At 35.7% G+C, this 23,700-nt stretch overlaps 1 protein-coding gene across 1 annotated transcript in view; it reads left to right on the top strand.

Moving 5' to 3' along the window:
* The window catches only part of SHPRH (SNF2 histone linker PHD RING helicase), a 46,487-nt gene extending 23,480 nt beyond the window's left edge, over positions 1-23,007 (top strand). The window contains exons 15-29 of the mRNA XM_062490127.1: positions 1,640-1,729; positions 3,784-3,891; positions 4,388-4,530; positions 7,300-7,473; positions 7,787-7,849; positions 8,893-9,118; positions 9,978-10,121; positions 11,428-11,529; positions 12,369-12,440; positions 14,166-14,354; positions 17,783-17,875; positions 18,405-18,491; positions 18,934-19,112; positions 20,972-21,052; positions 22,264-23,007. Coding sequence (XP_062346111.1) covers positions 1,640-1,729; positions 3,784-3,891; positions 4,388-4,530; positions 7,300-7,473; positions 7,787-7,849; positions 8,893-9,118; positions 9,978-10,121; positions 11,428-11,529; positions 12,369-12,440; positions 14,166-14,354; positions 17,783-17,875; positions 18,405-18,491; positions 18,934-19,112; positions 20,972-21,052; positions 22,264-22,360 — 1,848 coding nt within the window. The 3' untranslated portion in view covers positions 22,361-23,007. The remainder of the gene's footprint in view (positions 1-1,639; positions 1,730-3,783; positions 3,892-4,387; positions 4,531-7,299; positions 7,474-7,786; positions 7,850-8,892; positions 9,119-9,977; positions 10,122-11,427; positions 11,530-12,368; positions 12,441-14,165; positions 14,355-17,782; positions 17,876-18,404; positions 18,492-18,933; positions 19,113-20,971; positions 21,053-22,263) is intronic.
* The last annotated feature ends 693 nt before the right edge of the window (positions 23,008-23,700 follow it).

Here is a 23,700-nt window from a genome sequence, read left to right as displayed (position 1 = left end):
CACAATCTTTAGATAGGAATCTGTCCCATGACCTTCATGCTTCCTTCTTTTTCTTTCTCGACAAAAAAAAAAAAAAGCTACTGCGTTTGTAAAAACATGCTTGTGAGTTTTCTTGATGTCCCTGAAGCAGTGTATGATCTCCACCTGCTGTTCTGCAGTGCAGTTAGCAAGCTGAATTCCTGGTCTGGTGCATGTGACTGTGACTGCTCACACTAACAGTGTTATATTACACCATGCAATTACCAAATGCAGGGTTTGCACTGAGAGTGATGTTAATGTGCTAAATGACAGAGAATAATAAAGTATTTGCACTGCAGAAGATGAAAGGGCATCAAAACATGGAAAAGAATTGAAAGTGCCTTTTTGGGCATTTGGCTTCATGCTTTTTGAAAATATGACTATTTAAAAATATGAATATATTTTCCTGGTAGAAAAAGTCATGGTTCTCTAAGTAACATGCTCATATTTCTTCAAGATCTATCAGTTCTAAATTGACCAAAATTTTCTTCAGCATAATAAGAGATGTAAGATGCTAGTGACACATAAATAAGAAGTGATCAGTTGTCTGTTTCTTTACTTGCTTCTCTGAACAAATTGTTTGACTGTGTTGCATGTGATCACCTGATATCTCTGTTGTGCTTCTTTGATTCTTCCTTTTCCTTTGTGACTTCCTGGTGGCTTTTTTCACTTAGCATAGACCTATTAGCGTAAACTTGCTAAGCTGCTCATGGATTGTTAATTAAATTGTTCTACTGGATTGTGCAATCCAATAAAGTCCGGGTTTTTTCTCTCCCTCAAAATCTATGCTGCCTAATATTGCCTTTGTTTAATAAAATTTCACTTCTGTTAAGCCTTCTCGGTTGTGTAGGATTAGCTCTTTGGGATAATGGCAAATCACTGCTGGCCAGTCCTCTTAAGTGGCTGAAGTAGTAACAGGGCAGAGATGAAGAGAATCCAGGATGTGAGAATGGCACAAGTTTATGATAGTGGAGGTTATTAGTGTGTATTTGTGGGAGATGTACAGGAAGCATAATATTATTGATCTGGTTTGAGAAACAAAGGGTGAGGCCAGAGGAGCAGAGTTTCTTTTTATATTAATAATCAAAGTTGTTTTCCATAAAAGCATACCAAAAGGTCATGTGTTTTTCAACACATGAAATATCTTCTATTTCAGAGAAATGAAAAATACAAAAAAATACTATGGCTCTTGGTATCTGTTCTTTTCCTTACACTTTATTTTGCTTTGAATAGGCTAAATGAATTGTTTCATCAAAATATTCTAAAAGACATTTTCCAAAGAAAGTGCTCTGAGATAAAGAATTTCTTTTTCATAATAGTCAAGGGTTGTTTTAATTAGGAGGGTGAGTATGGTATCACACTTGCCTGCTGATTTGCTTTTGAGATGTTAAAGAAGGTCTTTTTAATACTTCATTTCCTATCATTCTCTATCCCAGTGAAATGTGCAAAGCAACCTTTCTTTCCTATACAAGGTGCCTCCAGATCAGCAGAGAATAACAAAACTGATTTTAAATGCATGCTAATTTCTTGCTGAATGCTTTCATTGCTGTTCAGGTTTTTCCTGTCACAGATGTTGCAATGGGCTTTTTTCATGATTGCTCTTGACTTTTTGTATATTTAGAGACTTCATTCTACACATAATTTGATGGAATTGTTGGCAAAGCACCCAGGAATTCCCCCAACTTTGCGTGATAGCCGACTTGCAGAAGAGGTAAATATATTTTGTTTTTACATAAATATTGAAGAGCAGATTTTTATTTTTTGCTCCCTCAGCATTTTCTTTAACTAAAGGAACAACAATTAATTTCAAAAGAAATAGCTTTTAACTGTATATGTTTCCCTTAAACTTAGTAAAATCAAGAGTTTTTTACTGTGTGATGATAGCAGAAATGTCTAATGAAATATTGCTGTTCTCAATGCTGATGGCCTATGTTATTTTGTGAGTGTGTTTATGGAAATTTTAATAATTTTTACCTCGAAAATGCTATTTCCCTACCCCCATGTTCCTGTGGAAATAACTTAGATAAACATTATTGATAAAGAATGTGTTATCCTGAATTCTTATGAGTCCTTTATCTCTTCACATTTTCTTTAGCTTTCCTCATTTTAATTTCAGATAGTCAGAGTTTTCTGTAGATGCAGTTTATTTTTCTTTGGCCAGATGAGCAAATCACTGTATACCACTTTCTGTATGTGTACACTTAACTATATTCTTAATCCTAACTGGGGAAGTATCTGGCAAAATAGCTGGGATTACTCTTCCCCACTGGTTACTTGCAGTAGACATAAGGACAGCATTTGCAAAACAATGTCATTTTTGTGTCACTGTTGGGGCTGAAAGGAACCTTGGGATGTCTCTTGCTGAACTTTGCTCTCAGAGCAAGGTCAACATAGCTTTCTACGTCCAGGTATCCCAGGGCTTTATCCAACTGGCCTTTTAAAACCTCCAAGGAAAGTTTTCACAATTTAACTGAGTAGCCTGTTCCAGTACTTCATATATCCCATAATGGGAAGGTTATACATGAATTTTTTTCCTGTTTCAATTTACAGCCATTGTCCCTTGTTCACTTGCCATGTACTTTAGTAAAATGCCTGGGCTCCCAGTCTTGGTGTTTCCTTCTGCCTGCTGGGAAGCTGTTCTTTAGTAATCTCTAAGTCTCTCTCCTTCAAGCTGCATAGGTCCAGTTCTTCCAGCCTCTCCTGTTTTATGCCGATGATGAGAATCTGTCTTACTATTTGACTATCTTGTGATATTTTTTATGCAAATTTTATGTAAGTGTAGCAATGTTTTTTTGTTTTAATGAACCTTGGTCTCCTAAATATATAAAGTTTATACTTGCCTTATAGAAGTTCTATAGAAGTACTGCCTGTGTTTTATTGACCTGTAATTCTAACTTTTTAATTTTTAAATTAAATTTTGTAATTTTTAAATACTGCATTATCCTGGCATGATTATAAAGAAAGCTACTAGAAAATTTGTTTTGTTTATAGATGAGAGGCTAAGGTGGTTTTTCATAGCTGCCTTTTGTCAGTAGCTCTTCTAAGTACCTGAGAGTCCTGTCGACTCCAGATAAACTGGGATCTGTAACAAGCATGTACTATCTTAGTAGTAGCAAACAAAAAAAGGACTTAAATATGCACTAAAATGTACAAAATAAATGTATGTATTGAAATCAGTATGTAACATTGCAAGATACATGTTACTTTTGTTTGCTCATCAATTTTTAAAATATAAACTGGCACTGCTTTTTATAGTGGTGGCACTTGCATGCCAGGAGGGGTTTCACTGTTAGAAGTAATTTCTCTGAAAAAAAAATTATCTGATGCATGTAATGAAATTTAAGCCTTTCTTGTCATTTTATGAGTAAGTTTTTTATGTAGGTAAGTTCAATTGTCCTGTTCTCAGACTGTTTTGGATTCTTTTTATTGTTTGCTTATTCAACACGGAAAAGTAAGAATGCTGAGTTATATTCCAGTTCCCTTTTGTAATGTATTATATTTCTGTTGTGTTGTTTGGGCTTACCCATAAGCAAAGCTGCACAGTTAGCATCTTGATAGTAATTTGTCTTCTCAAATATGTTTTGGCTTACTAATAAATGCTGGATTCTAGAGGAAAAAAAATACTGCTAAGTATTGCTTACAAATGAAGGTGGTAAGACGCAGGTAACCATTTAAAAAACACTATGGTAGCTGAGGAGTTTTTATGTTTGCAGTATTCCTCACAGATATGATTTGTGCATAGTTTAAGCTCTTATTTCCATACAGGCAGAACAACTTCGACAGCATTATATGAGTAAATCCAATGCAGAAGTTGCAGAAGCCCATCAGGCCTTACAGCCAGTCCTTCAAACCATTCGGGAACTTCAAAGAAAGGCAGGTACCTCTTAAAGGTTTTGTCTCTTGACTTTTGGCATTTTTAAGTAATATTGTTTTCGTCTATTTATCCAGAACTCTAGCTGTTTATCTTCTTTCACCTATTAAAATTACAGGGTCACTTCAGTGCTGCTGTATTAATGTCACAGGGAAATTTGCTTTCTCTGATTAAATGATCTCTTCATCTCCTTTTGAGAGAGAGAAGGAAAAAAAATTGAGATCATGGTATCTCTGTGTGGCTGTTCTGTGTAGATAGCCTTGGTGAATCTGACTCTACTGAAGGAATATAAAGGTGTGAAGAATGTACAGTTTCTTAGTCATGTGTTTACACATCAGCAGAAGATGAAATATTTTTAAATCACGCTCTTATCCTCCACTTTTTGTGGAATTAGCCAGTGTTTGATCATGGCCTAAAGAGCAATATACACCTCTGCTGCAATGAGTAGATTGGTTTTCTGTTGAATGTTCAAGGATGAATCTCTCGTTTTTCATACAGATACATTCAGGTTCTCCTTGGTGGTTGGATGTCATCCAGACAGCCATACAGTATGCCATTGATGAGGAGCTTGTTCAACGTGTGCAAAATGAAATAACCTGCAACTACAAACAGCAGACGAGTAAACTCTCCATGGCAGAGAAGTAAGAGAAAAACTGAAATAGGCTCTCAAATACAGTTAAATCTACTCAGGTGTTCTTACTAGTTTGTGCTAGCAGTTGCAGTTAGCAGACATTTTTGCTTCAGAGCATCTGGACTGCAATTATGTTTCAAAGCCAGTCCCTGAAAAAGCGCAACTAGATCGAAGACTTGGAAAGAAAAGCAGGAAAATTACTGTTTTCTCTTAGATAAGCATTCTTTGAAATGTTCTTCTGTATTATTTACTGTGGTTTTACAGTCTTCTATACTCATAAAACTGCTGAGTAAGAAGAATTTAAAGTTTAAAATTGGCCAACCTGTAAAAGAAATTGGCTTGCTTAAATTGAAAGTAGACAGACAATAGCAGAAAATCCTTGTCTAACACCATAAAATTGCATCAGTGTTTTTCTGAGCAAAGAATTTGAAGTTGGTTTCATGTTCAAGACAACACTATACCACTTCTTTTTGGGTTCAGTTACAGGGTAATGAATTCAGAAGGGACATTCAGAGGTCACTTAAATCAACCCGCATCTTAAGGTCCAGACTGCATGCTCGTTCAATCCATTAAAATTGCACAGGAATTTGACTTGTTAAGTATCTCCAAGAAGGGAGATTCAATAGTCTCTGTGTGAAGCCAGTTCCAGTATTTAGCCCACTTGGTGGAAAAGACATTAAAACTCTTTTACCTAGTTAATATTTCCTGTGTTGCATCATGTGTACATTGTCTCTTGTTCTTTTGCCAGGTGCCTTTGACCAAAGTTTAACTCTGTCTTCTCTGTACTTTCCAGTTAGATAAATGTAGAAAGCGATAAGGTCCCCCCTAAATTTTAGGATTGAATAGACCCTTTCCTCCTAACCCCCTCTCGTACATTCTGGATGAAGGTCTGTAAGTTCATCACAGAAAAGGGAGACATAGGAAGGACAGTGCTCTGATAGTTCAACTTCAGGCAATTTTCTCAGATATGTGAACTTATGCTCTGAAATACAGTCTTTCTGAATTATGTTTTAGTCAAATACAGTTTATTATGTATATAAATATATATACATCTGTGTAGAAGTTTATAAAACGTGTATAAATTTAAATATTTAAGATACACACATATTTTAATTCCATATGTAAAGATTTATCTTCCACTGTGACTACTCTGCCATCACGATTCCAAAAGGTTGAAATTTCTTCTTGATGGAAGTAAATGCATCTTTTATTTTCAGTACTTAACATAATTCTATTGAATAATCTACGTAAAGATACAAAACTTTTTTCTTCAGCACAAGAGGCAGTGGGCACAAACTGAAACACAAGATGTTCCCTCTGAACATCAAGGAATGCTTTTTTACTGTGAGGGTGACTGAGCACAGGAACAGGTACCCTGGAGAGGTTTGTGGGGTCTCCATCCTTGAGATACTCAAAAGTTGTCTGGGCATGGTCCTGGGCAACCAGCTCTAGGTCACCCTGCTTGAGGAGAGCAGTTGAGCAAGACAACACCCTGAGGCCCTTTCCAACCTCAGCCAGTCTGTGAGTCTGGATATGAATGTTTCATGGTTATTTGAGAGTGATAGCAACACATTCTGGTTGAAAGAAAGGATTGTTTGCACGTTCATGCAAAACCTTAATGCCTATGCATCCATCTGTATGTTGCCCTGTGTCACTGATTTTTTTTTTTTTCCTTGATTGAAATTAGGCAATCAGAAATTGTCTTCTTGAATTGCTGCTTACAGATTGTATAACTTTGGAAAAGCTATCTGTGACTAAACTGTCTCTTATAACACAGGGATAAAGCTTACTTCCTTTTTAATTTATTTTAGCATATGAGATAAACAATGTCTTAACAAGTGCTACTGGTCAGTGGTGGAAACAAGTACTCTTAATTGAGTACTGAATATGATTAATCCATGATATAGTGAGGGAGATTTTTATAAAGCTGGTGTTATTTGGCAGTTGATGATAATAACAGCAGACTCGTGGTTGCAACTTATATTTATTTGCAGACCACCTGGCTAGGCAAACTTTTTCTATGTTATTTTAAAATGCACTTTACTGAAGTAGGTCATACTGAATGCCAAGCTTTAGTAGTGTTAAACCTGTGCTTTGCTCTCTGCACTCTCTGTACATAATGGATGTTGTGGATCAAACTTTCCGTATTGTGTAGAATCATAATCTTGTACATCAATGTCAGACCTTAGGAATGATGCACTTTATTTCAGTAAGAGACTTCTGCTCTCAGGAAAAGTGGGAAGTGCTTAACTTGTGTTCATTACTGCAACAGCCCTCCAAACACAAAAGACAGCTAGGTTTTAGGAAAATAGTTTACTGTTGTGTCCATTTAATAAATTCAACTATGAAAGCTAACTTGCTGAATGAAGTGTATTTTTGTGATGGGTATGTGTGTCTGCTGTGAATTGCATAGATTCAATGAAAACACCTTTGTTGGCCAGCAGACACAAGTGAGACTGTAAGTATGTGAAATGGTTTACCTTTAGTAGATTTGTACTGTGGACCAAAATATTGCAGGTTGGTGTTCACTACTAGTATTTGGCTACACCTCTCAAATGTTAGAAGGAGTCTTTTAATTAAGACCAGGCATCAGCTCTGGGGATACTGGGGTGGTTTCTGACAGCATTGCATGTAGTGGTAATTAGCATTTTCTTGTGGTACCAACTTTGTATATTGTCCTAGATTGCTATTTAGCTGCTTCTCTTCTACTTTAAAATACTGAATCAAGTTTGGATTTGGTGTCTTGCTGTACAGTAATTTCCCTTTTTCTTTAAATCAGATTCCGTGATTGCAGAGGCCTTCAGTACCTACTCACAACCCAGCTGGATGAAGTGAAGAAGTTCCAGAAGATTGTAAGAGAAGCAGTAAAGAACTTAGAAGGCCCTCCCTCTAAGCAGGTTATTGAGGCTGCCACTATCTGCCATTTGCGACCTGTTAGATTGCCACTTAACAAGTAGGTCTTGAAAACAGAAAATACCTTAGATGTGTATTGCTAAATTTTTCTTTATTTGAAATAACATACTAAAGTTTTTATTATGTACTCGGCAGCTGTATGCACACAGATACCACAGATCCATTGTTAGAATCATGACCTTTGGTTTTATTTCTATAAAATCTTCTAGTGTCAGCAATATTATTGTATGTGTGACTATTAATTTGTTCTTCTAAAAGAATTTTGTGTGATTTTATATTTTGGTTTAAGGGTTTATGGTAATTTGGTCTCTGATGAAATTCTGAGTGTTTCTGTTTTCTATTTTGTGTTGAAGCTGTGTCTTTTGTAAGGCTGACGAGTTGTTCACAGAATATGAGTCAAAGCTCTTTATGCATAGGTAAGTTCATAGCTTTATAAATTTCTCACTTGTAGAAAAAGTGGAAGTTGAATTAGTTTGCTTTCTGAAATAAGTTTGACCAAATGACAGTGACTTCTTGCTCATGGCTTTGATAGTAGTTCTCTTAGATTTAATTTTCTATGTAAATTTCATTTGAAGAAATGGTTTCCAAGGACTGAATCCATGCCACTTTCTCTCAAGCTGCTATAATATGACCATACATTTGAAATTAAATGCTGGCATGTTCAGAAAGCATGTGTATAAATACAAGTATGCTAATTTAACATATAGTCCTATTTGTGCAAATATTTAGTTGCAGCCCAGCTGCAAGTGGTATAATACCATCCTCATTCAATGTTACAATGAGAGAAGAGATCTCAGGATGAAGCTGAAAGAAGGGTGACACCAGCACAGGGTGTCAGAGAAGTATGCACAGTGGGCAGTACTGAGAGACATAGATTCCAGCTCTCCAAATGCTTTCTTTTGGACTTCTCTCTCTCATATCCCTCACAATGTCAAAATTGGACTGAAAAGTCCTGAGGTTACTGAGAAAAGTTTTGAGAAGTCTTTATCAATGCGAGTTCTGTTGCTTCATGACTGCTGGAATCAGGAAGAATTGATGTATTTCTGAATTAGCATTATTTGTCAATGAGAGAACTGGGAAGCTGTACTGTTCTTTCACAGGGAAATACACGGCAAATTTTGCATAAGAGTTTAACTGTAATTCTTGCTTATATAAACAATCAGAATTTAAAATTTTTAATGAATTTGACATTAATAACTACTGAAGGATGATTTAGATGTGGAAGCCTTGACAAAAGCTATTGATGATTCTGAGCTGACAGAACGGCCTGAGGATTGGTACCGAGGTCACTGTGTTCAAAGCCAGGTTTTGATTAGGTAATAAAACAGCTGTTTTTATTTGCTTGGTTTGCATTATCCTTGAATCATATATAAGAAGGCTGAAATAGATGATTAATAAGTACAGATGGATGTGGAAGTGCAAAATCAGAGCTAATTGTTTTGCTGGGTTTGTTTTGAAGTGTTAAAGGCCAAATGGCAATATTTGAGGAGATGATAGAAGACCAAGAAGGGCTTGTCGATGATCGTGTGCCCACCACAAGCAGAGGGCTCTGGGCAACCAGTGAAACTGAGCGTGCCTTGAAAGCTCTTCTCTCCTTTGCCAAAGCTCACCGAATGGATGTTAGGCTAACTGAAGAAGGGAGTGTATTCCTGGAACTCTTTGAAGCATGGAAGAAGGAATATAAGGTACAGTAAATTACATGGTGATCAAATGGTTTTGTGGTCCATTTAATTTATTATAAACAAATTGCAGCTGAATATTTGCACATCTAAGTTGTATTCCTGAAATTAGGCTTTACATACACCAACCTTTTCCACAGTGCTTATTACAGGATTTGATTTTAAATTCTTTATATATAATTTAAGAGTTTATAAAAACTATGGTGGCTACTAATGAAATTACTAAGCAATGTAGTTGTATCTATTAAGACAGTATAACGATATAATTAAATGTGTTGATCTGTTTACTTGAATCAGAATGTAGGAAGACTCAGCAAATCCAACACTGGCCCATTCTATAATTCAGTTCAGCTTCAGACTTTGAAGAAGGAACACAGTCTTTTCGTGTGCCTTTGCGTTAGGAAACAAAAGATGGGACTAATATGCCAATGAGAATGTGTTATAATTCTGTCTGTTGTGGCTTGGAATACTGATTCAGTGGTTCATACTACTCTAACATACATTGAATTGCAAGGGTGATAATCTGTGCAATAACTATTTTTTTATTCAGCAGGGTTTGGGGGTTTTCTTTGTTTTGCAAGGCATTTTGTTTCTGAAGTTTTAATTGCGTTAATTATTGTAATACTAGTAGTTGTAGAAGAAATGAGAGACAGCTATTTATAATTGTTTATACAGAGAGCCAGGAAAAGAGAACAGGCAAAATGATGCTTGTTTTCCATTATAATTGTTGTGGCTGAATGCTGTAAAGAAATATTGTTTCTTCCTCCAAAAAGATTCTCATATTTGATTTTACGTTGTATGGCAGAGTCATGTAAGTGTAACTCAATTCAGTTCTGCTGTTCATTTGTGTGGGGTTTTCTTACAGCTACTTCATGAGTATTGGATGGTCCTTAGGGATCACGTGTCTGCTATTGATGAACTGGCAATGGCGACAGAACGACTGAGAGTGCGTCACCCTGATGAGCCAAAACCAAATCCACCAGTGCTTCACATTATAGAACCTCATGAGGTAGAGTACTGGGCAGGAAAGAATGGCTTCTTTTTGAAGGAACCTACCTACTACAGAAATAAAATCCGCATCTGAATCTTATGTATAATGTCTATAATGTGTCTCTGTTTTCATTTTGGACAGGATTGGTGGAGTATAGAATTCTTACTTATTTCTACATTAAGTACTTGGGCCATTTTGAGCTTATAACTGCTACTTTGATATGTTTTTGTTAGCCTTCTGACAGAGTGGCTTGTTTCCAAAAGATTGCTGTCCTTTCAGCAGCAGCAACTTCCTTCCTTTCTGTAAAATTGCCCAGTTTTCCAAGCTGATGGAAAATTAAGTTGACCTGATTCCTCACCCGTATGGATACTTTCCACAAACACCTATATAAAAGAGAGTGAGCACTCAAAGAAAAATAGTTTTTTCAGTATTTTGAAGTTTCTGAGCTACCCCTGACTGTTCATGATGGTAGAGAAAATGCTGGGTTGATTTATCCTCAATTTTTTTTTTGCACCAATAGAAGTATTTTTCTGTAGGCACATTTTGTGTTTTATTTTTCCTGTGAGATTGAGTTAGGTAAAAGTACTTCTTTCTATAAGGAAGTAAATTTCATCTTTGTATAAAAACAATTTTTAAAAAGGAGCACTTTGCTTAACAAATGCCTAACAAAGTCTTAAGACTTATGCATGTACATGCAGCCATAAAAGAAACACCCATTACTTTGGCCTTGATCCTTCAGGTACTCACCTCTTCTGCAGTATTACACTTCTTCACCATCAGCTGTAATTAATCTAAAAAAGTCATCTTGGTGTTTCCATCCTTGCATAAGTTAAATCAAAAGTGGAAATTTCTAAGAAATATAAAGAAAATAATTGTCTCTTACACATTGTTTTTGGAACCAGCAGTTGATTCTAGTGTGTATATATATGTGTATATATATATATATATATATATACACACACGCATACACAATTGTAAGAAAATAATCAATTGAATGAAGTTCGAAAGAAACTTCTAAAAAGTTGGGTTATTTTAATTTTGTTTCTGTAACAAACCAGTAATGTAAATAAAACAATAAAAAGCAATTTTGTGTATCTTCTGTGTCTCAGCCCATTCACCGTGCTGTGTTCATACTGGCTACAGGAAAGGAATAGATGAATGATTTTGCTTGGGGAGAAGCACATTGTAAATTTCCAGCATGAGCTGGTTTTGTATCTGTCACCAGTAAATTACTCATCTGAATTTCACAAAAAAAAAAAAGTCTTATTATAAAACTCAACTTTTTTTCCCCCCCTCTAACACATATTTAATGTTGTTTTCACAGGTAGAGCAAAATCGAGTGAAACTTCTAAATGACAAGGCAGTTGCTAAATCACAACTTCAAAAGAAATTAGGGCAACTTCTGTACCTCAGTAATCTGGAGAAAGTAAGATTAATGATTCCTTGGTCTTTACCTAAGTGATGTACTCTGTTTACACTGTGGAAGGGAAGAAACTTACTGTTTTTTTTTTTTTAATTTCTGTCTTAAAGAAATTGTGTTTTCTGTGAAGATTCATGACATTTTCAAATTTGGTGTGCTGTTCTTTGTGTTACTATGTGCTCATAAAACTATTATAGATTATAGTTCCTTGCTTAATACATGCTTATTAAACTATGAACTAGTTTAGATGCTTAAAGTTTTCATTTAAAGTAACTGGACTGTGTTTAGTAGAAGCCTAATAAAATTATGTATGTCTCTGCATACCCTTGGTATTTTACAAAGAGCTTACCTGAAACAGAAAGATAATCACATCTGGAGTTTAAGTAAGTGTTAAAAAAAACACAAAACCAAACCAAAACAGATGATCTCCACATATTATATGTTATTTCAATCATAGTGTTTAAGTAAATGCATTTATGTTAAAGTAAGCATAGTTAAGCAAAATTTAAGTGTTTTTGCAATGCGAAGCTGAGGGTTTTAAACTGAAAATATGTGAAGTTTCTTGTTTGAAGCTTATATTTTACCAGGATTTTTCAGAGCTGTTATAGAGCTGAAGATGCCATCTGAAGGACTGTAGAACATGAAAAGTGCTCCTTTTGCTTACCATAAGTTAGATATTTTTTCAGGTCCTCAAGATGGCCTTGAGTATATGAATATGTTTTCAATTTGCTCACACAGTGTTTTGGTTTGATTTCTTTTAATGGCTTCATTATTCATTTTTTTTCTAGAAACTTGTTTTAAATATAGAATAGCAAAACATAAAGCTTTTTTTTTCTAATTTATAGTCCCAGGATAAAACTACTGGAGGAGTTAACCCAGAACCATGTCCAATCTGTGCACGTCAACTGGGAAGACAGGTAAGGTGCTTATTCAGCAGATTTTAGTTTTAGAACATCTTCAGCTAGAGTTGAGCCAGTTGGTGTCAAATTGTCAAGATCTTTTTTTTTAATGGATGTTGTAATGAAACAGAGGAAGTGAGCTGTTTCCTGTAATGTACCAACCAATCTCTCCCCAGAAATACCATCTTTATCAGATACAAGCATGTCTACTTCTTTTAGCACTTGACATCAGTGCTTTAGTGCTCCAAAAGCGTGTTCATGATTTGTTTTATAACTTTGAAGTTGTACTTTTGGCAGAAATATTTATTTCCCATTTATAAGCTAACAGAAAGAAGAAACCATCTATTGTATACTATTGTATTTTATAGTTATTATTGATGCTATATTTTTCTTCTAAAGAAGAGTATTACATATGCAAACAGTAGCAAAATCTAATAGAATAAATACTGGCAATGTGGATTTCTTTCCCCACCACTTCCCTTCTGAACTGTAGGAGTTGAAATTCAAATGAAACTTAATCTATATAATAAAGTACAAAGCCATAGTTTAAACTTGACTTACCATGCATTAGCTAAAAACATGAAAGGACTCCTATATAGTCACACTAAATTGTCCCTTTCTTTTAGGGTAGCTATTTTAAGGAGGTTTAGCTTCTCTTTACATTATAGACCTGCGTAAGCATGAACTGCTGTCCTGCCATGTTTCTAAAATATCCTCTGTGCTTTTCTTCCAAGGGTAATACAGGTTTTTAGAGAGAACAGCTGTTAGTCCTGTAGACTACCATTATTCTTTATCTCAGAGCTGGAAGAGCTCACTGAAAAGGAAAATAATCTCTTAATTTTTGTACCTTTTCTTAACAGCAAGACTACTGCTGTAGATGATAGCAGCTTTCATGTTGCAAAGACGTTTTAAAATAATTTGCATCTGGTTTCTGCACATTTTGAAAAACCTTACAAAGTCTAAGAGACTTTCTGCTTGATAATCGGTCAATTCCTTTGCTACTTGGTCCTGTGAAAACTACTAGTTTTTCCTCTTGGAATGGCCTAAAAAACTCCTACAGCAAAAGATATTATTTTGAATTTCAAAACTACTGGTTTACCCATTGCTTCTCTGTTATGGGACATTCCGGCTGACATGTAGATACTCTGGGCTCACCAGGGAAGAACAGCTTCTGCAATGCAATCTTCTGTTTTGTATACATTCTGTCAAAAAGAGATTAATAAGACACTGTGTACAAAATCTTTCTTCTTAAGTCCAAAGATGTTCTCTAGGACTTACCAGTAGGGAAAAATGAAAGCATTTTTTTCTATGACTTATTAAATATGACTAATCTAGTATGAATGCACAGATAAAGAATTTTATAAAAGGTAAATAAAAATATTTCTGTAATTTAAAAAAGAAATTATGTAAATACTTTACCTGTGTTTACATATAAAGCATTAAGAATCATCTTTCATAGAAATGAAAGATGGTAATGTCTTTCCTGAAGTTCAAAACTGAGAAAATGCAAACAATGAACAATAAATGCAGAGACTTCTTTTAGCTCAGGAATGTCTCTGTGCTGGGAAACTTTGAAATTCAGGCTTTTTAGCAGCTGGAGTGCAACAGTTGTACATTTCTTCTTTAATCTGATGTGTATCATGAAAATAACTAATTTCTCTATGAAAATGTAGCTTATCATAGATTACTTTTGCACTGGTCCAAAACTGAAACTGTTGTTTGGGTTTTTTGTTTCCTGCATAGTGGGCAGTGCTGACGTGTGGACACTGCTTTTGCAATGAATGCATAGCAATCATCATCCAGCAGTACAGTGTTGGCACCCGCCGGAGCTCAATTAAATGTGCCATTTGCAGGCAGACAACATCTCATAAAGAAATATCTTATGTCTTCACTGCAGAAGCTGCAAACCAGGAGGATGATATTCCTGTAAAGGTGAGCTGTCTGCAGGAGTTCTGTGGCCCCAACTTTCTGCAGTGCATATTTGTTGTGTTTTTAGCATACTGCAGTTAGGCAGACAAGTGTAGTGTGCAGTCTGATAGTTTGTCCTAATGACAAAACCTCCAGACATAAATGTGTAGGAATTCAGTCCTGATTGCACTGTTGTATCTGCTTTTTTTGCCAACTGAGTGTTTTCATTGGGTTGAAGAGAAAGTATGAGTCTATCAATACTGACATATGGAGTGCATAGGTGCATGTTTGCTCTGCATGAATGTCTTGTAGAATGTTGCTGAAACAAAAAAACTTGTCTTTATTGCATTTGTGGAGAAAATAGAGGATGCTGGGCTAAAATGCAAAGGTTAAATACATTGATAATACTTCAGTTTAGAGGATACTGCTGTCTTTCACTGAAATATGATTATAACACAGCTGAACATTATTTGACATAATTTTAATCTGATTTATAGTTAAAAAACTAGTTGTGCTGACAGACTTCTGTGATAGGTTCAAGTCTCCTTGAACCTTGCACAATTTCTAGGGTTGATACCCTGTGTTGAATACAATGCTACCACATTCATACTAGTTATTTCTACCTCCCTGGACAAATGGAATTCCATTTTATGAGTAGTTGATTCCTAACTCGAATTCTTCAAGTAGTTGACAGTATGTGGCACCAGGGGGAGTAAATAGGCTGTATTTTTAAGTGGTACTTTTTAAAACATTGTTTTGTGCAGGGCTTTCTACTTATTAATTCTGTATACAGTTTAGCAATATCACCCTGTTTCTAACCAAATGTCAAATACGTTTCATAAATTACAATAAAAAATAACAGGAATAACCAAATTTCATAAGACACTGAAAGGGTATGTCATCTACTGTCCTGTGTAAAGAGTTGTAGTGTTTTCTTGAAGTATTTCTGCATCAAAAACTTTGAACAATGCAAAAATACTAATTCTGTGTGAATTTGCTTGAGCAATGCTTATTCTTAGTTCATGAAGAATTAAAAATTTACACTGTAGCTTCACTGTATTTACTATCTAAACGAGCAGCATTGTTAAAAATAAAGTTTCTACCTCATATTCCATTAAAGGACGGTTAACAAAGAATAACAAGCTTACTATGGTTTCTATAGAATACTGAGGTTAAGACTAGTACCTTTGGGATAGATATGCAGATTGTGTGATACATTGAGCGTTTATATTTTAGTCTGATCTTTCTCGATCCCTCCAGTCTCTTAAAGTATTTACTGCCTCTCTTTCTATCTTACCCTTTATTGTAACCATCTTAAGGTAATGTCTTAGATGCAAAAGGACTACTGTAAATGGAAGCATTTCATACTGAGAGATTTACTGGCATCCCTGCATGTTTTGGTTTTGTAAAAGCTTCCTGTATCTGGTCAGTATTACACTGGGCATTGCCAGCCTGTCATCTGAGACAGAAATTGTTGGTTAGAGGGTGGTTTTGGTTCTAATGTTAACCGTTCCATAATTCATTTGAACTAGGTGATTTCTTTATAAATAGTCATCTGAATATTCAACAAAATGATAGACTCATGGTGTAGGGCTAATGAGTAGGGTACCATTTTTAAAGACAGACTGAAAAACAAGGGTACTTCTGTCAGTTTCATCTCTCCATAGAGAGCAAAATGGAAATCTCTGTGTGCACTATGAGCCAGAGTTTTAGTCACTAGTAAGTTCAAAAGGTCTATTACAGTTTAACGTAATGTAGACAGAGGGATGAAGAACTTTACGCAGTTATCTTGTTTAAAAATAAAGCAAAAAGACTGTGACCACTTTGAGCATCGTGCTGTTGTTTGCTGCACCATAGTTCCCCCTTACTGATGTTGTACGAAGTTACCTTTGACACGTGAGTCACAGGAATTTAAAGGGTGGAAAAACCAACAACAGTGGCTAAAGCTGCTACCTGTTAGAGCAGGAGAAAATAGAACCTATGATAAGGTCTAAAAACACTTTCTGAGGATAAAACAATTAGAACAGATTAGCCAGGATTGTCATCACTGAATCAGAGATTAATGGCATTGGCAAAGCACATAAATGACCCTGGAATTACGTAAGAAGCCCTAAAAGCTCGTCTCAGATCTCCTAACTGTAGGTGTTAATGATTGGCAGGCAGCAGCCATAGGGCTGCAAATGTGTCATCGGAGCACCTTCCAACATAAGCATTTCTAATTGTCCATCTGACTTTACAGTCAGATGGACAATCAATGTCTACTAGGTGCAGCAGGAATGACACTGAAGAAAGCTGGTTAATTTCTGTGTCTGTGATGTTGCAGAGCTGGAATCACTGTGGAGGACCTTGGGTAACAAAATTGCACTGCTTACTGCAGCCTTTGGTAAAACAGTCTGCAGAAAGTCTTTTACGTGTTAGCTGCTTAATGTGAGAGTGATCAAGCAGCCCAGCATTGGTTCTCAGCTTGTGCTGAGACTGCTGACATGCTTCCCAGCCAATTCTGCAAGCAGCATGACTTCAGTAAATTTGATCTGTCATTGTAGTGAGCCAACATAGTTAATTCAATGTTCAAAAGACAGGTGCAGACAGAAATAAAGGAGTATTTGTGTTGCTTAATCTAGCACGTCTTGAAATTACTATGTCTGTAGGAACTAGTAAGAAAGCAAAGGCTTCTTTAAGGAAGACATGAGGTAAAATTGCTGTAATACAAAGTACATACTGAAGGAGATGGAAAAATAATGGTATCTCTTTGTATCTCACTGACCTAAGGGGAAAGGGAAGAGTACATAAATCAAAATGGACAAGATGTAGAATAAAGTACTGGATTTGTTAACCACTAAAATACTTCTGAATGCAGAATAGAAAGATGTTTTCATTGAAGCTTGCCATAATTCAAAAACTAATTATATTTATAATTCTCTTACTGCGTGACATATAATTAACAAGCATCATAGTACTGAACATAAATTTAATGTTGCCAGAATGAGAAATGAAAGCAACATAAATAGCATTCAGGTATGTTTTTTCTTGGTCCATTTTCAAGAGGGGTGAAGGTAGGGAAATTTTAATGTGCATTTGAAAGATTCTCTAAAGACCGTACCACAAAGTTAAACTGCAGGAGGCCTAATGGGCATGTTTGCTGCTACTGCACTGCTTGGGCCATCTGTTTTGCCTCATGCAGAGCTAGAGGATGTGTCTGCATTGCACTTCATTCTTCCATGTGCTGCACATGCTGTTACACATTGCTGATCCTAATGCAGTGTGTTATAAGAGAAAGGTAAAAGTACTACTTTTCAGTAGTGCTACTTAACCTGCCCTCCCTCAAAGCTGTTCATTTTTAACTGTGTAAGATATGTAAGAGACCTAATATAACATCATTTAATAAAGCAGTGAATGTGGAAGGAGCTTTTTACCATCCTACTTTACTAATGTGCTTCTTGGACTTTTCAAAGGGAAGTCACTCCACCAAAGTGGAAGCTGTGGTCCGAACACTGAAGAGAATTCAATTTAAAGATCCAGGGGCCAAGTCCTTAGTTTTCTCAACGGTATTAATCACCATTTTCTGTCTTGTCTTTGCATGTGTGTTTTGAGTTTAAAGCATTCATAATATTTTCAAGAACTAGTTTAGCTACCAAAATGTTGAATCACTCTGTACAAGCACTTGATTGTTTTAAGGATTTGTCGGGGAAGTCCTATAACTGGAACAAGAATAATGATCATAGTCAGCAGATGTGAAAGCTTGTTTCTTTAAAGGGCAAACACTTAGATTTGTATGGAAGCAGTAGAAATTCTAGATGTTTTTAAATGTGTTGTCCAGATGTTTTTGATATATTTTAAAACTTTTTGCAATGGCTACCAATTTATTTGATTCAAGCTAATCTTTCTTATTACTTAGTTTTATGAAAGATATGGTTTCTAGCACACATTTTTTTTAAAAAATTGCAAATACTAGTGTTTTGAAAAGCTTTCTAATATCTTTGTTAGGGAAGTTAATTATTTTTTACTTGTCATTGCTGTTTGTAATGTTGAGTTACTTTTATTGCGTTATATGGTTTTTTGTTGTTTTTTTTACAGTGGCAAGATGTGTTGGATATAATTTCAAAAGCTTTGTATGACAACAACATGGTTTTTTCGCAGATCAATGGAATTAGTAAATTTCAGGTACATGAAGGATATTTTTCTTAAATTATTTTCAGTGGGAAAGTCATGGTTCATAGAAGTTAATCTTTTGCTTCGTTGCTTCATTTCAGAAACTAAAAGGGCAGCAAATTTGTGCAGCAAAAGCTTAGATCTCTAACTTATGCATTGTAAAAATTACAATCTCCAAAAGCCCTAGTTTAAAGCATTTGGAGAAAAACAGTACATTCACTTTTGACAAAGATGCATTGGCGTGGAAGTTAAGGATGAGACACATTGGTCAGTGTTGCAAGAAGTTCATGCCTTCCTCAGACTGTCATGTATCTGTTCTGAGATGACAGACCTGGAAGATTGTCACTCACTCTGGAGCCTGCATTAGCTGCTATAATTTGTTGAAAATATAATCCTGTCTTCCACACTCTTCACTGAGGAACTTTGTCACACTGCTGTGATGTTTGCCTTTTAGGAAAACCTGTCTGCATTTAAATACGATCCCAACATCAATATTTTGCTGCTGCCTCTTCACACTGGTTCCAATGGACTAAACATCATCGAAGCAACTCATGTTCTGCTTGTGGAGCCCATTCTGAATCCAGCACATGAGCTACAGGCTATTGGCAGAGTACATCGTATTGGCCAAACAAAGTAAGATTTCCAGTTGTGTTCAGTGGTCTGGATATGGTCCAGAATAGATCTGAAAAAACCTTGTTCAGCTACTGCCCTATTTTATGTGTCATTGCTGCCTTAGTTTTTAACTTTGGAGTTCTGCTTGCAAAAATGTCCAGAAATCTTTTAGCTTTGCAGGTCTGAACAACTCGTCATTTATGTCATATATGGCTAAGTTCAGGCATGGCCTTTCTGAGTTTCCTTGAAAGGCTCTTTCTAACTGGTCATTCTCAGCTCCAGATTAGGAGCTGCATGAATTGTTGGGTTGTTTTTTATTGTTTTTGTTTCCTTGTTTTGGGGCTTTTTTTGGTTTGGGCTGTTTTTCCAAAAAGAAAGTTACAGCCCACTCGTTAGAACTGGTAAGTTTTTAAATCACAGTTCTGCTCTCACCCCTGTCTTTTTGAAGACATTATTAATGAGTTTGCATGTTTCTTGTTTGTTGCTCTGACACAGGTAGTACTGAACACTTTAAAAAGGGTTTAAACTTTCAGTACTGAAAGTTTGTTCTCAACATATAAGATGTATGTGTTTTTCCTAAGGTCTTGTGACTTTAGAAAAATAAAACTTAAAAGCCCAGTACACGAAGAATAAAAATAGCTGCAGTCAATTCTGGAATAACAATAACGTAGAATAATAGTGGGGGTTGTGTTCTGGAAATGAAAGCAAAGGGAGTGGAGGACATAAGGGAGCATGTATGTGAGAGAATGTTTATGAACAGGTGGATATTTGTGTATGTTGGTAAAGAGCTTGAGTTAGCATGGGGGACATAGGAAAGATTGATTGCAACAGCTGACACTGCAATTCTTCATGATGCTGGCACAAAAGCTGTGGCAAAAACTTTGCAATAAAACCACCAAGAATACGTTGTACTTTTTAAGAATTAAGATTTCAGCAAGGCTTATTTTTAAAACAGGCTGTGCTCCAAGTACACTGAGCATTAAGTAATACTCTGTTTAGTGTCACTGGTGCAACTATTACCAGTTCAGTTCTTATTTACTTCTCTTTTTTTGGGGTAGACCTTTGCCTGTGAATCTGAAAGTATTTGCCCTGCATTCTTCTGTGAAATGTTACCTGCCAAAGTTTCAACCTTAGATTTGAAAACCATCTAAGCATTTTCAAGGGTGCTTACCTTGAAAAATGTTTATATTGGGGAGCATGGGATGCTTTTTCATTTTTAGCTTTGGATCTGACATTTTTCTATTTCACTTTCTGGGCCTAGCACTTTTCTAAATTACTGTGGGGTTTTTTAATTTTATTTCATAAATGGAATTTTTATTCTGTGTTATCTTCATTGACATTTTGGGTTTTATATTTCACTAGTGTTTACTGACTACAGTTACTGACTAATTTTTAAAAAAATTAGTGTTTTGCTGTCTTCAAAAATAATATTATTAAAATCTAGGTATTAGGTTTAATTATCCATCACATTGAGCGCCTGTCTCTTGGAATAATTTGTGACAATGAAGTATAAACATTGTATATAACCAGTGGGCAAAACTCTTTTTTCTTTAGGCTCTGGAAGAATGTTTCTAGTAAGGACACAGAAAGCAGAACTTTGCCCAGCATCTACATTAGGATTTTAGCTAATACACCTTAACATTCATTTACTGTGCGATCAGTAAAGTGAAAGTGTGTTTACAGGGAAGTACTAAGCACTCTGAAATGTCAATGGAAGTTGCTAATCACTTGTAACATTTATTTCTTAAAACCCAAAGGCATATTTTCAACACTTTTAATAGAATTAGTATGAGACAAAAATATGGTTATAAACTTCGGCAGTAACAGTACAACTTTCTGCTCACTTATGGTGGCATTTTCTTTTCTTTAAACACATTCAGATCTACGATTGTTCATAGGTTCCTGATAAAAGCAACAATAGAAGAGAGAATGCAGACTATGCTGAAAACTGTAGATAGAAGGTATGTGTTTAATTTTTTTAAAACATTGTTATTGCACTGAAAATGAAAAGGTGGTTCTCCACCATACCTAATTAGGAATGCATATCTTTATATGTAACTTCAACTGTTCTTCAAGCAGTTTTGACTGGCAAAACAGTTTTAAGACTTCAAAAATTTTTATCTCGTTCCAGTACCTTGCAGCTTAAGGTCTTTTAATTCTCTGGAAAATATTTTGGTTATGTTTTGTGTACTTTATTAAATAAAAAACCAAATAATAAATTATGTATTATGATATGATTTACCTTTTCAGTTTACCTATTTCCATGGCATAAAAACATTGCAATTGATGGAATAGTAGTACTAAGCCTGCCACTAGAGCAACAGTATCTGTTAAAAATTCTAGCACAGGATATTGGTTCTTTTTTTTGTTATATTTTTAATCCTACAAACCTTGTCTGATGGTGCTGTGTTGTACTCCTTGGTCCATGTTGTACTCCACAGTCCATGCAAGCATTGCCCAGATGCTAAGTCATACATCAGGCTGTTGTGCAGACACAGAAAGCAGTTCTCACTGTGGTTTATCTTTCCAAAATCTAGAGGCAGTGATGGATTGGAGCGGGATCAAAAATGCTATTTAAATTCCTTATGCAGACAGTGTAAGAGCATTGAACCTTTTAACTAGATGGTATTCGCATGGTAAATCTAGGAGGAAGCCATAGTTTAAGGAAATTTTGCTTGTTACAGATTATGAAACTAAAATCACATGTACATCTTTGGCTTTAGTTAAGAAAGAATTCAGTTTTAGCCGTTGAAGAATGATTTATTCTGTGAAGTAGCACTACTTTTGCACATAAAACTTGGATAAATGTACAGTGGTTGAACTATCCCATGAGGGCTAATGTTTTGAAAGTAATATTAAACCTCATGCTTGGAAGCTAAAGTAAATTCTTTAAATGTTAAGAGGTCAAAGTGGATTATCCCATGTTTTGCTGCTTCTGCAGTGTTTGGTGTTGACCACAGCTGGGGACAGTAGATGTACTTTTTATCTTACCTAGAATATACAAGAGCAGTAGCTGATGGGTGTGTTTTCCTGGACAGAAGGTTTATTTTCCTGCTGAGCTTCAAAGATGAGCAGGTATTGACTCTGAACTGTGTGCTCAGTCTTCAGTGCTCACAGCTGGTTACTTACACTGATTCTTTCTCTGATGTCCACGTGCAATTTTTTCCCACAGCCACACAAGCTCTTCCATGAAACAGTCAGAAGCCTCAGTGTTGACAGTGGCAGATTTGGCTGACCTTTTTACAGAGGAAACTGAAGAACTTGAGTAGAAACATTTGTTTGACCTAATGAAATTGGGAAGTACCTGACCCAGTAAGCACCAGGATAAAATCCACTTGATCCATCATTCCTGTAGACGTCATCTAACAGCTGTCTATAAGAGAGCAATTGGAAATTGAGAAGTCTTAATTTTTACTGATTTAGTCTTTGGTGACGATCACAGCAGCACACACTTCTGATGGCACTGGATCCAGGTTGCAGTTTGCACATTATACATAAACATGGAATTTTTTTTCCCAAAGAGAATTTGAGTTGGACGCTAAAACTGAGATCTTGGACCCTTGTAAGAGGATTTTTACCATCAGGCTTGATCGGCTAGTAGCTCAATCTGAGAGCAAAACTATGTGGGTGGTTGGGTGGGGAAGTGAAGCAGAAAAATACAAATCTAATTTTTTTTATTGTACAAAGAGTTGTTAGAATGACTGTAAATTAATATTCTTCTAGAAAAGGCTTGTTAGATTTAATGCAGAATTATTAAATGTCTTATTGTTAACACTTTGAATTATAAATGTTTACTAATAGTTTGGATATTTGTATTAGGCCTTTAGATATTCATAAAGACTTTTGACAGTTAAATATTTCATTGTCAATACTTACTCATGGCAAAAAGATGATAATTAAATTATGCTTTTTTGTATGTGTGTTGTGGTGATCAGTTAAAGACTTGAAATGGCTGTACGTTTTCACTTGAAGCTGTGACTAAGTTAGTGCTCTGTTTGAAAAAACAAGAAAAGCATTTGCTACAAAATTTCAAAAACTAATTGGCTACACTGCTGATCACTTAGTAGTTATTTGATGTTTCTGTGCATTGTCTCACCCTGATCTTTTTGTCGAGTTCTTTCCTTTAAAGATGCAGCAATCTAAATATACAAAATACATCAAATTATGGTAGCCAAGCTAGTTATTAGGGGCCTGATCTAAGTTTAAAAAAGTGTGGAGAAAAATGGAACTTTTGTGAAGCTTCATCTTTAGATATGCAGGGACACTCTACCCCATCTTTGTTGACAGTAGATAGTTTGGAGAGGAAATCTAGGCTAACTTTCAGACTGCTGAAGGTAGGCACAATACGTTTTAAGCATTTTGGCATTGGATATGGATGTGCATTTACATAACGTTAATTTCCAAAGGTATTATAGAAGCAAGCTCAGTTGTGCAGTTGGTGTTTAGCTAATGGGCAAATGTGTATGCAAAAGCAACAGGCTACTTCCCTCAGTTTGCAGCAAGAGAAATGGAACAGACAGTAGACTCCTCTTCAGATGAGATAGATCAAGCCTTTTACACAGAAACTGTGACATCCCCATCCTTGAACATACTAGGAACTCAAATAACC

Source organism: Cinclus cinclus, chromosome 3 (assembly GCF_963662255.1).
Source record: "Cinclus cinclus chromosome 3, bCinCin1.1, whole genome shotgun sequence".
NCBI classification, from domain to species: Eukaryota; Metazoa; Chordata; class Aves; order Passeriformes; family Cinclidae; genus Cinclus; species Cinclus cinclus.
The sequence above is the reverse complement of the archived record's forward strand: the minus strand, read 5'-3'. Positions and strand labels throughout refer to the sequence as shown.